The 16996-nt window shown below is 46.3% G+C and overlaps 1 protein-coding gene across 1 annotated transcript in view; it reads left to right on the top strand.

The window, feature by feature from the left end:
- The first annotated feature begins 1180 nt into the window (after positions 1-1180).
- LOC119178724 (protein MIS12 homolog) overlaps positions 1181-16996 on the top strand; it is a 28673-nt gene continuing 12857 nt past the window's right edge. Inside the window, exons 1-4 of the mRNA XM_037429961.2 lie at positions 1181-1403; positions 3582-3649; positions 6388-6486; positions 8409-8555. Coding sequence (XP_037285858.1) covers positions 1340-1403; positions 3582-3649; positions 6388-6486; positions 8409-8555 — 378 coding nt within the window. The 5' untranslated portion in view covers positions 1181-1339. The remainder of the gene's footprint in view (positions 1404-3581; positions 3650-6387; positions 6487-8408; positions 8556-16996) is intronic.

Here is a 16996-nt window from a genome sequence, read left to right as displayed (position 1 = left end):
ATTTTCTGACCAAGGAAACGTACGAGGTCTTGCTGATAACAACCATCTCAAATGTGGAGTGCGTTCGGTACCTTCTCACGGCCACACGCTTCCGTTTCGTTCTGACTAGGAAGATGTCCTCTGACCCAATAGAGGCCTTATTTGGCTGGTTGAGGAAATCTGCAGGCTCGAACGACCAAACAGACGTGAGGGCAGTTTTGTCTGGGATTGAGAAAGCACTGAAGTCTGGCATAGCCTGCACGTACAGCAGCAGCAACATGATTACTGCAGACAGCAGCAGCTGTTCCTCATCAGCACTCCTACTGCGATCGGCAAGAGCAGCGCAGAATGACGGTGAAGCATTTGGAGCAGAGGCAACCACGACCCTCGAGGAGAGTCTCGACAGGGGGAAGACGTTGCTCCTAACGCCAGATGTAGCTGCACTAGCAATGGTTGGAGGCTATATTGCAAGAACAGTACACGAAACCATTTCCTGTGATGAATGCTTCACTCTGGTGACTAAACCAAATACCTCTGCGCCATCGGATGCCTTAATTAGGCACCAGGACAGAGGTGGACTCCTCTATCTGTCAACTGAGCTCGTAATGGTTCTCCATTCTCTAAAGAATTACGCGGAAGTTTTCCTCGCAAGAGCGAGAAAGATGAGCCAGCCACTGAAGGCTGCCGCTGACAACGCCGCGGAAATACTATAAAAACGTGACAAACTCAAGTGCTCGACCCCGGGACATCATGAAAAACTTTTGGAGGTTGTGCTCGTGAAGTTTCTCCGCCCACTTTTTTCTGAACTTCGTGACGAGTGTGACTGACAAACGCGACTTGGCGAAAGATTTTCATGTCAAACCGTTGTCTCGAAAAGTGCTCAAGCTTTGAGCGCGAAATCAAATAAAAAAGCTCGCATTGCATTCTGCATACAGTGCTTGTGTTAAAAATTTTTGTGTGCGCACTTCTTAACGTATGCGCATAATCCAATGCAATGTAGACGGTTTCTACACCGTCATAAACGCAAGCGTGCATAGGCCGCGTTATGGTGGCTAGAATTGGGTGGCCCAATTATGGCCACCATAGCCGCGTCGTCTGCTGTTATTATTTAGGCCCCTGGGATTGGTGCGGCTTCTAGCGGCAAGCGCCAAAACTATGAGGGACGGATGGCGCGTATGTATTTAGCGCCAATGCGCGGGCACAAAAGTTATATAGGAGGCTATGCACATACACACACACACCAAGTTTGCATAATATGTTCTCTGTGCGCGGGCTTCGGTCGTGCCGTTTAAAAACAACCTGGTACACTCTGCTGCTACAGTTTCCCTTCTTTCGTTGAGGGAAGACCCTAACCAGAACAATGACGGATGGCAGCTACGCTGTTCAGCATTTTGGCGTTTCGCCGAAAAGCATTGTTGACTGTGGTAAGGCGGTGTTCAAACCGCAGGACGCGGTTTAGTGTTCCAGCGGCCGGTGTCGTTTTCAATTCGCAGCCAAGTATTGCTTTTCGTTGACGTCCTTCGGTGAGAGATGCGTGGCCGTTGATCGAAGCGGAACGTCTCGAGTGCTCCGAATTCGCCTTGTTACTCGCATCGTGCGGTGCCGTTGCCTGCGCACGGACGGCGGCTCGCATCTGCACCGCCTCGCCTTCTGCATGCACACGCGTCATCGGCAATGGAAAGGCTCAACGTAATGTTGCGCGGAACCGCACAGAACCAGCGGGCAAATATGCCAAGGCATTCAGCACAAGAAAAATTGTCCGTGGTTTAATCGAACTGTACAAATGATAAGTTTGCCATATTAGTACAGTGATACTACTCTTTGCATATTCATTAATGCGCTTGCGTAATTAAAAGTTACATGCTTGACATAATAATACGAATTATTGAAGGGTGGAATCAAACGTAAGGTGTTCGAAAAGTAATACACAAACTCGCAAAACAGCCGCACGATAGGCAGTGCTGCAAGTCATACAAATGTAGAATAACGAGGAGGTAGCCGAAGCATTAGATTAGCTGTTGTATTCATGTGATTGCTCTTTTGCCGGTTTTGATTCCCTTGATTAAATGTTACGTCATTGCCGTGTTCAACAGAAAGTCTCTTAATTGCATTTATAAGGCACTCCTGGAAAAAGTGTCTCTCATGGTGGAGAAATATGTGGACATGTTATTCCATTTGCAGGAAAGTTAACACTCTTCATATATAGTTGTATAATTTCCTGATTTTGTGCTTGCAACAACGATAAACATAAAAAACGTGGTCAGAAAAATGAAGAGGTCTGAGCAACTGTGTACTCTGCGAACAGTTTAAAAGAAAAAGAAAGTTGCTGAATTTTTGGTTCAGTTGAGAATACAGTAGCATTCTGCATTGTGTCGTAAGTTATGGGAGTGCATATTACAGGTGTTGTGCACTGTTCTTAAGCAACCTGTGCTAAGAAAGTACAGACTCGAGCCCAGGCATTAGGTCATTTATTCTGCATTATTAGGTTATTCTGCATTAGGTTTCTGTTTTAGGTTAGTCATTTCAGCTTAGCGTGCAGCCATGGTCGCTGGCAGGATTTCGTCCCAGGGAGCGCAAACTAGTGTCGCATTGCAGCCGCAGGAGGCGAGCGTGCCTGTGTATACTTTGGGTGAAGGCAAGTGCTGGTGAGGCTTCAGGGAGGCAAGTGCCTCTTTTGCACTCCCTGCCGATGCCCATGTGTGCGGCAGCAAGGCTTACATGCCGATGTGGGATATCCAACCTGGTTCAGTTTTTTAGTTTTTTTCCTTAAAAGCTAGGAGGCCTAAAGCACCCTGCTTTGCTGGATTGAAAGTCAATGGGAAGTTATGCCGCGCCCGACTTGTCTTACGCTTCAGTGAAAAGTCCAGCATGGGCTGTGCTTCTTCATAAAGTTTGAGGTATTCATGTGGCTCACGGTCTAAGCTGTGGTACCAAAAGATGTGCATTCTGACAAATATGTCTTATATAAAGCATTTGCAGAAAGCATCATGATTTCGGCTATTACCCACCTAATTGGTGTTCAGATTTGGGTGCACGTTAAAAAACCCCAGGTAGTCAAAATTTCCGGAGCCCTCCACTACGGCGTCTCTCATAATCATATGGTGGTTTTGGGACGTTAAACCCCACCTATCATCAATCACCTAATTGGTGTAACATGGTTGAAATGGAACCTGCCATGACGGTACAGAGGAACAGCTCACACTGGATGTGGGAACTACTTTTTGTTTGGTCCTGTTGGTATGGTTAGCCTTTCATGTAAGCCACCAACCAACTAGCAATCTTTGTATGCTGCCTACTTAGCCTTGCATTCACAAACACTCCTTAACTTGAACTTGCCACTGGCTGCACAAGCGTGTTGGAAACACGCTTTTGTATTTGGGCTGCCTTGGTGCTGCCTAAAGCAGCGTGTTCGCAATGTGCTTGGGCAGCATTGAAGGTGGTTGCAAGTCAAGTTCAAGTCAAGGAGCGTTTCTGAATATAGGGGTTAGTCATATTGTTAGACAACGTGGTGTAGTGGAGGACTTAGTGAAAAGCCAGGCCACCACTTTTGTGCTTGGGGCGAGCAGAACATGTAGTTCATTCTCTTTCTCTTTTTTTGCTAGTGTATAATGTCTGGTTTGACTACACTGAAAAGTGCCTCGAGACCCTCAAGACTGCACTGCAGGACAAGGTGAGAGACTTCTATTATTGGCTTTTATTTATTTCTTCATTATTCCTAACTACATTTTACATAACCGGCACAATAGTGAGCATAAAAGCTCATCTGTAGTTGTCAAGACTTCTACGAAGTTTGAATGTTAAAGGAAAATGTAGAGCAAAATAACTCTTTGCGTACAAGAAAAGTCTTGATCCACCTGACTGTTCTAGAACATGACGTATGAATGAAGACTGCTGCTTTATTATCCAGCCTCTCCAGTCCCCACATTGTTTCATATCATTTAATGACTATAGATATGACATTTTGAGGGATCTAATAACATTTAGAAAGTTAATGGCTCCCAGCCATGTAGGAAATCTGTCTTGTGTTTTCAGCATTTGTTAGTCTAAGTTATTGTGATGGCTGTGAGCAGCATGGGCATCTAGGTGCATGATGGAATGAGACTGGCACTGACATATGCCAAGCTTGATAAAAAAAAATGTGCAGCAAAGCATAGATGCACTTGTAGCAAAATAACCGACCCCTGTGTTTGCTTTGATGAACTTGGGTGGACGACACTCATGCCTTACACGTGCGAATTGATTGCTTAAAGGGGCGAGTTGGGTTTGTTGGTACATAATTGTGGCTCACTGCAGCGCAGGAAACACGTAAGGTATGGAACACAAATGACGATGATGAGCTGTGAACTTGTTAGGGTCACTTCCGACCTCATCAACATATCCCCCATCACGAAGAGCAAAACGTGAATCACTCAAGAAAACTTGGGAGCAGAGTGCTTTTCCTCTGTGTGAGAGGATTGTGTAAGTGTGCCGTCCCTACAACCTACTAATAAAGAGATGGTGTACTGATGCATGTGTAGTAGATGATGTGTGTAGAAGACCCTAAATATACAGTTAAACCTGCTTATAACAAACCTCGATATAATCAATAATGAGTTCCTCTATATAACAAAGTTCTTCTATTCCCCATCATTACTACATAAAGGCACATGTATTGGCGACTTCTATGCAACAAACTAACAGCGGGAGACAACCTTCATATAACGAATTTTGGACACGAAAAATCTAGGAATTCTGCCCCGGATTTTGTCATTTTGGCACGAGCATGCAATTTCTGCTGTTGCTCTGCCACAAAAAAAGCGCGAAGCGGCGGCAGCGTGCTTGTGGTCCTGGCTACTACTCCCAGGCGAGGAAGAGCATTTATTATTGCGCGGGGGTGTGCGCGAGGTGGGCCTGCACCCCACAAGCCGGTGTTGCCACTATGGGCGCTTGCGTGATTGTGCCTCCTCCGCCTCCAAATTGGGAAAAAAAAAAAAAAAAAAAAACTACTTTTGCGTTGGCAGTGCCACCACAGAACACCTCACGCTTTGAGTTAGCGTCAAATATCTGGGGGCGCGATGAATATGGAGGGCGCCCTACCACTGAACAGTTCTCAACAGTATCCGCATCGTTCGCTCTTAATTTTTGATGCTGTGTGCACACGCATGGTCTCACTGCATGTGCATGGTGTGACCCTCGACGACATTCAGCTTTGCTTTTTTTTTTTTTAATGCGTACAACCGTGTTGTCACTACTGGGGGGATGTCAGATTACAAGCCGATGAAAACTCTCCGAGACCGCGGCCATGGCAACGGATCTTCGGAGGTTGACCCATCACGCGTTTGCGTTTGCGCCGCGAGTTCGAGGAACTCTAGCTTTTGCGATAAGCCGATTAACTCGGGCAACAACACGATGGCAAGTTGAATGCAATGCAATGAATGCGAGAGCAACAAATTTTAATGTTATACGAAGTAAGGCTGGCAGCCTACTCTCTTGGATCCGATATCGTCGAACTCCTACAAAATGCTGGTGTAAGGAAACACGGCCACTTCAGGAAGAAGTGCTTTTTCAGACAGCGTCTTCACATTGAAAGCGCAACGATGCCTGCCGAGATAGCACGTATGCCAGCGATCGCAACTTTAACATCAAATATCACCGTTCCACTCGAGCGACACTCCCCCTTTCCCCTCCTCGCGTTTTTTCATGCTTGCTCCATACGGGTGGTTTCCTTTCTGTTAGAGCATTCGACAGCAGTTCTCACACGTGGGGGATGTTATTGTAAACGCCTCTAGGCGCTATATATATATATATATATATATATATATATATATATATATATATATATATATATATATAGATAGATGGGACGGCTCATTTGATCCTTGTTTCAGCAGCGCTTGCGTATTTTTACCTGCTCCTAAAAGTTAAGATATGCGGGGGGGCATGTTATTAATTTAAACTTCTTACGAAACATCATGGCGATGGCAACAACATGTGGAGAGTGTCCATATAATTGCTATTGCCATAATAATGCAGTTCTTTACTGCTAAGTAAGTGTTTCTGCTTAACTCTGCCTTCAGTTACCCTTTTGTTTTACTTCTAAGTTTATTTTTTGAATTTTGTACTAAACCAGCATATAAGGAGTTTCCCGGGAATTTGTCAGTTTTGTTATCCAGGTTTAACTGTATATGCAATTTTTTCAGTAAGGGTTTCTGCAACTTCAGCTGTCATCGTCGTCATTGTGGTGAGCTGTCTTATCAGCTGATCTGTAAAATTTTTCAATATGCATATTCTTTGTCCTCTTTTCTTCGATCATACTTTTTAAACTGTGGGCTGTTGTGCCAGTGTTGTGTCTGCTATTACTTGAGTACTGCAACTGCTAGCTTTTTGCTGTGGGTTAACTTTTTCCATCATTCCATCTCTTGCTCTTAGGCATCAGGCCACATTGCACCTCATGAGCTGGAAGCATGGGTGGATTCTGTTTTTCGAGAAATGGTCCCTGAATTCAACAAAAATGCTGAAAAATTGGAGGTGGGTACAATGCAAAGACGTGATGCGGTCACCAGCGCAAAGCAGAAGCGTCTTGGTGGAAAAGTAGTGAATTCATTTGTGGGCGAATGTCGGTGCAGGCTATGCAGACGTGGACAGAGAATGCTCGAGGACTAAGAGAGATCGCTTTATGTATTTATTGATTTACGTAAGACTACACAAGAGATTCACAGTTATGATCGAGTGTTTTTTACAGCAACTAACACTGAAGTTTTAATCATATTATGCTGGATACGTCTCGATGCGTCAGTCGTAGTGTAGTTGGAATGCGTGGCTCCTACCGCTTCGCGTAGCCCGAACTGCTGACAGGTCTTACTTCAGCTCAAGCTAAGGCGGCTGCGCACTCCATAAAACTTGAAAGATTTCAATATGTTCGACTCACCGCTAGGGACCCATGTGGTGCGGTTCGCAGTCGCCGCGCCTGCAAGGCCCCCTCACGATACAACCATCAACGTCAGCCGCCACGCACAAAAGAGACTCACTTGTGTGCCATGTGCCGCCACTGATGCTCACCGCCAGGTGTCACTGCTGGCACTACCATGTGAACCATGATGATGATGATGATGATGGTGATAAATGCTCGCAAGCACAACGCCATTTATCACTTGATGGTTGTGAACCTTAAATGGGGCCTATGCACGAAACACATGTGCGCCACGAGGGGCAAAGTAAGGGTGTGTTAGCACCCCCACACAGCCCACATTTTTCACACACATGCACTGAATAGAGCACGAAAGATTGCGCTAAAATAGAAAAAAGATGCCACAAAAAAGGAAGACTAAACAGATGGAGCACAAACTACCAACTGTTTTTATTGACTGTAGAGTGTTGGTTAAATCGGAAAACCGTAAATGGCTGTGCAGACGTGCCAAGGAATATAATGTGCTAACGCACCTTATTCATCCAAAAAGACACTTGTGCACCGTAGAGTGATGCTGAGGTCTCACTTACAGAGCTATCGCTTTTTATGTTGACGGAGAATGTTTCCAAGACCTGATGAGCACACAAGTTTGAATGTCTTAGATACTGGGGCACAGTAATGGGGACATATTGAGCTGCATACTAAGACATAGTGATGTTCCTTGGCCTGTCTGCACAGTTATCTTTGGTTTCCCTATTGAACCGACGCTGTACAGTCAGTAAAAACGGTTGGTAGCTTGCACTCAGTCTGTTCAGTGTTCCTTTTTCGTGATGTCCTTTTCTACTTTAGCACAATTTTTTCTGCATAGAATGGCTACAAGATGAAGGGCTATAAGATGTCCTGAACACTGAAATGAGGTTGCATGCATTTCACTACAACTCTCACTTTTAAAGTTTTTCAGTGTCCTGGCTCTTGGATTTCCCAACTCCAATGTTTTTTTTTTAATTTTACAGTCCCCCCAAAGGATATATCAGTCAGGTTCTAATGTAACACAATCTCGCTGTTTGCTGAAAGTGGGTTAGCAGGAAGTTTACGACACGAGAGCAATCAATTTAGTTGGTACTTTGGTGAGGCTGTGCGCACATAATCTGCATCCATCTGTGGCTTGTGCTCATGTATCCAATCGCTTCCTTTACTTCTACTGTAACATTTCAGTGCATCTGGGAATGGTGTGAGGACCTTGATATTATATGTAGCTTCTGGTTCTTGCCAGGCTTTCACACTATGAAAAGTCGCGACTAGAATCCTTTTTAATGTAACTGCATTTGTTTAGCATGCTCGTTTTACTTGAAAGGGTAATTCTGTGAGATACTTGGTGAAATTAGAGACTTGGTGAACACCATGGCATACATTCATGCATACTTACTGCGTTCATGCAAGCTTAATGTAGCAGCACTAAAGCAAAATTTATCATCTTTGCTGTGCTTGTGTATGAAGCTCTTATGTGGATACTATATGGGTCACCCCTAATATGCTTGTGCAGGAGTACATGAAGCGCTACATTGTGCATGTGCCGTCGCATGTGCTACTTCCTGAAGATTGGGCACACCGGCTAACATCCGATGAGAGGAAAATGAGCGTGTCCTTCCTAAAGGCGCAGTTTGCATCACTGCAGAGGCAGATTGCTCAGGTAAGGTGATACCAGCATGTTGCTGCGAATGCTTGCAACTCCTGTGTGATTGCATCTGGAAAGGATAAGTTCGAGATGAAATCTACGCATATGCGATGCACGATGCGCACAAAGACATGACAAAGGCGTACAAGATTTATTGCAGGACATAATTATACAGGGTGCACCAGCTAACTCTAGCTGTGAAGATGTCACTGTGCTGTCTGTGCTGCGTGCAGAAAAAAAAAGTTAATCTCTAGGCTTTACTGAAAGGTACGAATGTGCATAAGCTCCTAGATTGTTTCAACACTGCCGTAGCTGCATGCAAACTTTGCCATAGAGAACGCACGAACCCTCTAAAGGCATCACATTTCGTCTTGTATCTTATTGGTCGTTATAAAAAAAGTTAAAGTTCTTGTTTTTCATTTACTTTCAAACCTATGTTTACTGCTCGGCCTTTGTGAAATGATAACATACATTATACACTTATGTGCCAAGTCTAAAGCAGCTGTACAAGCTAGTAAACATGTTGGAAGTATCAGGTAAAGCAAAGTACCTGGAAACAGATCTCCTTAATTGAGGGGCCATCGAACAGGCTCCGCCTTATAAAAAATTTTTAAAATTATTTTATTTTTACATCTCCCAAGCAAGGTCGCTAATTTGTGAAAAAGGCTGGGGCGATCACATTTTGTGAATATCACAGTGCTTCATGTTGTGGATGCACTGTAAAATATGTGGCCGTTCGAACAGCCAACACAGATTCAAGAAGTCAGAAAGACGTTTATTAGCGTCCCTATAAGCCCAGAACAAACAAGATAGCTGTTCGTTTTCTTCCTGGAACGATGGAACGAGCTCACGAGCTCGCTGGAATGCGAGCACAAAGCTCAGCAATTTTTTCTTGCAAGATGAACGTGGTAAGTTATATAAGTTAATTTTAAAAAACCTGTCCCATGTCCTTTTTTTTGCATGCGAACTGTTGTAATCTTGCCCATGGCCAATATTGCGTTGCTATGGCTTCATTTATCGTTCCTTTGTTCTATAAAGCAGCGGCTTGGCCCGGCAGTGATACAGTTTTTGCTGCGCAGTCTTTCGACCTCACTGCTAGAGAAAGGGCGGCAGGGTGCATGCAGCGTGGAATGTTTTTTCGCTTCGCCGGTGCTTCACAGCCCTTGCGCTGCACAGCCCTTGCGCTTCACAGCCCTTGCGGCACACCCAGCGCGCCTCCTTTCAGAAGCGCACTCGCTACCGCATTTGTCGCAAACAATTTCCGGCAACCGCATTGAGGGACTGCACAGTAAGCAGTATGCGTATACATGGGGTATTCTGGGATGGTAAACGGGAGTAGAAAAAGACTGTATTGTAAGCGGTTCTGTACTATAAGCAGTTACGTTATAAGTGGTCTATATTGTAACTAAAATATTGAAATTGTTGACTGGGTTACGAAGAACACTTTAGGGGACAGCTTCGCATTAATTTTCATTTTGTGGGTTTTTGTAACTTCAACCGTAGGCACGGTAACAGTTTTTTTTATTGGTCTTCAATCAGAATTTTGTGTCATGACTGGGAAGCAACTGTATAAACTGCACTATATATTGAGAGGGAAAATAGGTCGATCCTCCAAGTCAAGGTGATCAAAAGAAAAAAAGAAAGAAAACAAGGCACAAATTGCCGAAACACATTTATTTGCGAATCGGGCCCACCGCCCAGCCATCATCGGAGCTTCCCTGAACCACCATTGCATCTGTTCTTATTGATCAGACAAAGCATCACTGTCTTCTGAAGACAAGAGTTTGTGCCTGGCCGCCTCCTACAGTGCGTCATCTTCCATGCTGTCGAACGAATCGCTGATGAAACTTTTCTTAATTTCTTAAAAGTATTTTCCACTATGGAATCTGGCAATGAACGCCAGGTGCAAAGCATCCAGTCCCAGGCCTCCTCTGTAGGTGGCCCATCGCGGTTTTCGGGTTGCCGCCAGACATCGATTCCTAATACTCCAGCCCCACTCAATCCTTGAACGACTTGTTCAGCACAATGTCGACCAACTGGAGAGGGTACATCATACCACCTGGTGTCGCATCGAGGTTCGGTTTTCTATTGCCAAGTGCGCGTTTCACAGCATTGTTCAGGTGACCACGAAACACATCCAGTACCTGCATACTGTAAGGACACAGCAATGCACCTGGCTGATGGTTCCAGATTACTCCTATTTATTCAAGCATCATGACCTCGTCTACGTATCATTTTAGATTCACGCAAATCAGAACACTGGGCGGGAACGCTTCCATCAGCATTGTTTTTTGTTTGAATATTACAAAGGGCGACGGCTTTCTATTGGCTACTGTGCAAGGAAGAATTGATGATGGGCTCGTTGCTAGTGGACAAGAGCTTCACATCTTTGTTGCTGCACTTTGTGATCGCAGTTGACGAAGACATGTCAAACCAGATGGGGGTCTCATCAGCATTGCCTATTTGCCCTATCACGGACTAGTCTGCTCACAAAGTCAGTTCATGAAGCACTGGAAGTTCACAAGCTGGTCCTCAAACTCCTCTGTCAGCTTTTTCACTGCACTGATAGATGGATGTGTGCCGGTGGAGAGAAAATCCTTTGCGTCTCATCAATTGACACACCCACCAGTTTGGTGCACAGAACTCTTCTCTCGTGAGCCCAGTTTCCTGAGCGGGCTCCACGGATTTGTTGCAAATGGTATCCACGGTCGCTGGCAGCGAGCGCACACTAATTTCTCGCACCAAGTCCGTGAGGGTATCCTTCAGCTGCGGATGAACTGCACTTCGCCCTTGAAAGACATTTTTCGAGGGTTGCACTGTCGCAGCTTCTCTTTCTGCACTTTCCAATAGCGCACGCTTTTTTCAGAAACGCCAATGCAGCACTGAGTGACCGTGTTTCCATTTGCTTCGGTGAACTCATCAATTAGTAGTTTAAACGAAGCGGTCTTCTCATGCCGCTGTTCATATTCAATGAACGAAGAAAAAAAGAACACTAAAAATCAAACAAAGCAGAAAACTAAGAACAGATCGGAAGTGCAGAATGAACAACAACAAAAAAAACTGAGGGACAAAAAAAAATGCCTGCTATTAGATTTGGATGTGGATACGGCAGTGTGTGGCATGCATCCTAGCCGCATGTTGTAAGACGGCGATGCACTGTCGGCTAATTTCCGCTTGCATCCCGCCGATACTGTACGTCGTTTAAAACTGCAATGTAAATGTCATGACTAGAGACCGGATTTTAGGCAAATATCCACTTATTTCTTTGTGTTCCTATTGTTATGTGAGAGGCATGACGCTGGAGTGATGAGGCTGTAGACAAAATGTATTATAACCAGCAGTGGCGGCATGGTTGGTAAACCAGCAACAGAGTGGAGACAGCCCTTTGTCCTCTTCGTAAGGCACACACGTGCATCATTCCTGTAAATGTCATTATGCATGTAGAAAAATCTCCAGTGGCAAAAGCGCCGTCGCGGCGCATTCAGATGTCAACGTTATTGGTAGAGTGGTAAGGCTTCAAGCGTGCTACATGTATGATATCAGTGGTCTGTGGGGCAGTTGAAGGCGATGAGGCGACCAGGGCAATTTCATATGTCACAGGAGTAATCTCATGAAGGACTTGGTATGAACCTGTGTAATAAGAAAGCAGTTTTTTCGACAAGCCAATGTGACGGGTCGGGGATCACAGCAGGACCAATCAACTGGGCAAAAGGCGCACGTCGCAGTGCTGTTGATCGTACAAACGCCGCTAGTTCTCTTGAGAGGCCAGAAGGCATGTGTGGGCGATTTCGCGTGCATGGGCAGCTTGAGTGATAGCATCAAGGGCATATTCGCTGGTCGGTACAGTGGTAGACAAGATGACTGTATCTTGGGGTGGTGCAAGTTCTCGGCCGAGCAACAGAAAAAATGGAGAGTAAGCAGCAGTGTCATGGCACTAAGAACTATATGCAAATGTCACGTACAGTAAAGCAAGGTCCCAGTCGGAGCGGTCGGAAGAAACATACTTTGCAAGCATGTCTAAGTATTTGATTCAGACGCTCCACGATTCCATTTGTCTGCGGATGGTGCGACTTAGTGAGCTTGTGCCTCGTTTCACATGATTGCAAAGTATCGGCTATGACCTTCGATAGAAAGGTGCGGCCACGATCTGTAAGCTCCTGGCATGGAGCTCCATGTTGCAAAATCACGTCGCGTAGAAGGCAGTCCACGAAATTTGTGGTACAGCTTGTTGGAAGAGTTCGTGTGATGGCGTAGCATGTGGCGGGGGGTCTGTGTCCACAGCTATCCACCTGTTGCCAGAGGAAAATGATTATGGACGTTCGTCATGTGGGTTGCTGCTGCCGTACGAGAAATGATTTGTAGGAATGCTTCAGAGTTAAAGAGAAGGAAAGAAAAACTTTATGAAGCACACTAAAGAAGAGGAGATAGAAAAGCAATAAAGTTCAAAACTGTGTACAGGATAATGGCAAGCATGTGTAGCAGGCAGTCCTAAACTGTCCAGAGTTCAGCTGCGTTTCTGTACGACCCTGTCGAGCGCATAGTGTTTCTGCCTGTTAAGGTTAGACAAGGAAAACACCGCCTCCCGGTTTGGAGCACTGTCATCCTGTTGTGGTTGTGTCGGTCGTCGTGCGGCAGGGCAGAAGTGGCACGGAGGGTGCTCGGCATGGCACGGTCGCCCCACACGGATTTGCTACTGTGTGCAGCATTGCTGTAGAACACACGACGGCGGCTAACTCAGCACAGCGGGTCGCGACTCCCGATCCGCATGATCAGTCAGTGGTCCAGAAAAGGAGCACCAGATAGGCCTCGTCCATGAATTCTTCCGGCCGCTGCACCCAAGCAGGAGCCGTGCTGCAGGTCGTGCCCTTGGACCTCAAAGCAGGCCACCGAGGCTGGACATCGGACAGAGTCGACCTGGTCCCACGCCCGCCTCAGGAACCCCGGCTGATGCTCATCGTCTCGAACCCTACTCCAGAAGCCCTCATTGCTTCCTCGTCTTTTTGTCACGAGGCTTTTTTCGCACGTTGCGTCGTCGCTCATTTCTACTTCTTATTTCGCACGCCGCACCACCTGCCCTCCGCTCTTCAGTTTTGGTTTCGGATTGTTGCTTCAAGTACTTTATGTCTACGCATCACCCATAAAACATGACTTTTGTGTCCTTTCGTCACAATATCCCCCTGCTTAAAAAAGTTGTTTAGGGTAAACAACTTTTTACTAGCGTAAAAGGCGAAAGGCACACAAAAACAAAAAAAAATAAACGACAGGAGTAAGAGGTGTTAAGTCTAATACGTCGGAAGGTATGGCACTTAGCATGGCAAACGAATAGTACTGCCACTCAGCGCTGCTCAGAGGAGAGTTCATTCGCGGCTGAGGTAGTCGGCACTTATGTTGTTAGCACCCCTACTGTACTCCACTGTAAAATCATACATCATAAGCAGCAGACTCGAGCGGAGCACTCAGCTGTTTATTTGTTTGGTTGAGTTTATGTATGCAAGGGCCTGGAAACAACCAAACTTTCTTCTTCGTTTCTGTTCTCTTCATGGTGGGAATGTTGTTTAACGTCGTTGTCTGAGGTCGAAGGAGGTTATGACCGACAATGTGGCATTAATGCAGAGCAAGAAAGGGAATCTCTCGTTTGTCCGCAGTTTCTAACTGTACAGTAACAGCAGCGTGTTGTACTCCATTCTGGGGCTCTCTGTCCTCATATTTCTTGAGAAGTTTAATATGAAATAAGCTTCTCCAAGCTTTGAGATCCATCACATGGTCATAGTCATTGCGTTTTTCGACGACCGTGAAGGGTCCTTTTCATGTCAATAATAACTTTTTTTATCTGATAGTAGTAGTAGTAATACTTTATCTCTGGGCGATAAATGAAGAACTCTTGCTTTCTTACCGTAATATTTCTTCTGTGTGATCTTGGCCTTGAGGAGTTTTTTATGGACCACCTTGCATGTATTTTGCAGTTGCTTCTGGAGATCGACAACATACCCATATATTGTTTTCGTGTCGGAATTGATGTTCGCCCCCTGTCCACAGTTCTTTAAGAATTGACATTGGCTCGCGTGCAAATCTACCGTAAAGGAGATTGTATGGCGAGAATTCAATGCTCGCTTGCGGAACTTCCTGCTAAGCGAAAAGCAGGGGAGCCAAATACCTGTCCCTGTGTTGACGCCATTCTCGACACATGCGGCGAATCATTTGTTTGAGGGTGCCATTAAATCTCTCCACAAGTCCGTTGGCCATGGGGTGATATGGCATGTGGGTAGCTGCTGAAACGAAAGTAGCCGACCGATTTCTTGTATAAGACTTGTAGTGAAAGATTTTCCACGGTCACTATCTCTCGAGGCACCAAAACATGGGAGAACATCTCTACTAGTGCTTCTGCTATGGGCTTCGTCTCGATGCTCGGTAGGGCCACCGCATCCGGATAACGCGTAGCAAAGTCTACCATGGTTAAGACATACTTGTTGCCTTTGGATGATGATGTTGGAAACAGAGGGTCGATAATATTGCTACGTAGCTATCGCATGAAGGGTGAACCATTCTGTAATCAGAAGACGACGAAGAGGACTGGTTTGCTCGCTCTGTGTAAATTTTATGGGTGTAAATACACTGCCAAATAGTCACGTCCCGTCTCATTTTAAGTAACATAATTGTGGTGGTGGTGCTGGTCCTTCCCTGTACCCATCACGAAGCTCCGCAGCGACTCCTACCTACGTTGTCCTACCCCCTGCTCGTGATCCTGGCGTATTTTCCGGACAGGATGGCCTTGACGTTGACAAGTGGCTCAACGTGTATGAACGGATCAGCGCCAGCTTTAGGTTGGACCCAACACTCATGCTTGCTAACATTCTTTTTTACCTTGATGGCCCTCCGTGCGTGTGGTTCGAGACGCACGAAGTTGACATTACCAGCTGGGACACTTTCAAGGAGAAGATTCGTGACCTTTTTGGGAACACCGCTGCATGACAGATAACTGCGCGAAATCAGTTGACTACTCGGGCACTGACGTCCACCGTATCCTACGTCGCGTATATTCACGACGTCATCGCCCTTTGCCTCCAGGTTGACGAACACATGCCCGAGCCTGAGAAGGTACGGAATGTGCTTAAAGGCATCGCCGACGATGCCTTCACCCTGCTTATATACACTAACGTCACCACCATCAACGAAATCGTCAAAGAGTGCCGGCGGTTTGAACACGCCAAGAGTCGCTGTATCACGCAGAGATTCACACGACTGCCCAACACGGCCGCAACTTCATCGTGTGAAGCTGCTCGCACAGCACCCACCTATGACCACGTTACCCGAATTGTTTGTCAGGAGCTTGAAGCTGCCTGTCCAGCTCCCATTCAACAGCGTGTTTTACAACTCAAGCCACTGACCCATGACACCCATTGGTAGCCTTAATTCAAGCTGTGGTAAGGCAGGAGTTCGCTAATCTCGGTCTTCCGTGCGTGTCCCATGACTCACGCAAGTCGTCTCCTTTCACAGTCGGAGCGTAACTACTCTATAACAGAACGAGAATGTCTTGCCCTTGTCTGGGGGGTTTCGAAATTTCGCCCTTACTTGTATGGCCGCCCGTTCCTTGTCGTCACCGATCATCACGCCCTCTGTTGGCTTTCTTCATTGAAGGACCCTTCTGGACGACTTTGTCGTTGGGCATCGCGTCTTCAGGAGTACTCCTACTCAGTTGCCTACAAGTCTGGACTCCTCCATCTAGACGCCGATTGCTTGTCCCGCTACGTTAACCAACCAGATGAATCGGTCGGCGAGCCTGGTCCTAGCGTCGTGTCCATGTCTAGGTTTCATCAGATTGGTGATGAACAGAGCCAGATGAATCGGTGGGCGAGCCTGGCCCTAGCGTCGTGTCCATGTCTAGGTTTCATCAGATTGGTGATGAACAGAGTCGCGATCCTTCCTTGCGGTCACTCATTGCCCATCTGGAATCTGACCCTAACGACATGTCACTCCGCATGTTCGTTCTCCTAAATGGCACGCTGTACTGTCGTAGCGTCCAGCCAGATGGCTCTGAGCTACTTCTAGTTGTGCCTAACCATCTCCGTTCAGCGGTCCTGCTTGAGCTTCACGACGAACCAACTGCCGGCCACTTGGGCGTATCTCGCATGTACGGCCGCGTCCGGCGCCGCTTCTTTTGGCGTGGTCTCGCGCGGTCTGTTCGACGCTACGTGGCCTCCTGGGATAAATGCCAATGCCGATAACGACCTGCTAACGCCCTGCTGGACTTCTTCACCCGATCTCCATCCCTACTGAACCTTTCTTCCGTGTTGGTGTAGACCTCCTGGACCGTTCCCTGAATCAAACTCTGGGAACAAGTGGATCGTCGTTGCTATAGACTATGCGACCAGGTTTGCCATCACTAGAGGGCTCTCCACCAGCACCGCTACTGACGTTGCCGACTTTCTGTTCCACAATGTAATTCTACATCATGGCGC

The sequence above is a fragment of the Rhipicephalus microplus genome, chromosome 1 (assembly GCF_043290135.1).
Source record: "Rhipicephalus microplus isolate Deutch F79 chromosome 1, USDA_Rmic, whole genome shotgun sequence".
In the NCBI taxonomy this organism is placed as follows: Eukaryota; Metazoa; Arthropoda; class Arachnida; order Ixodida; family Ixodidae; genus Rhipicephalus; species Rhipicephalus microplus.
Note: the sequence above shows the minus strand (reverse complement) of the source record. Positions and strands in the feature narration are given on the sequence as shown.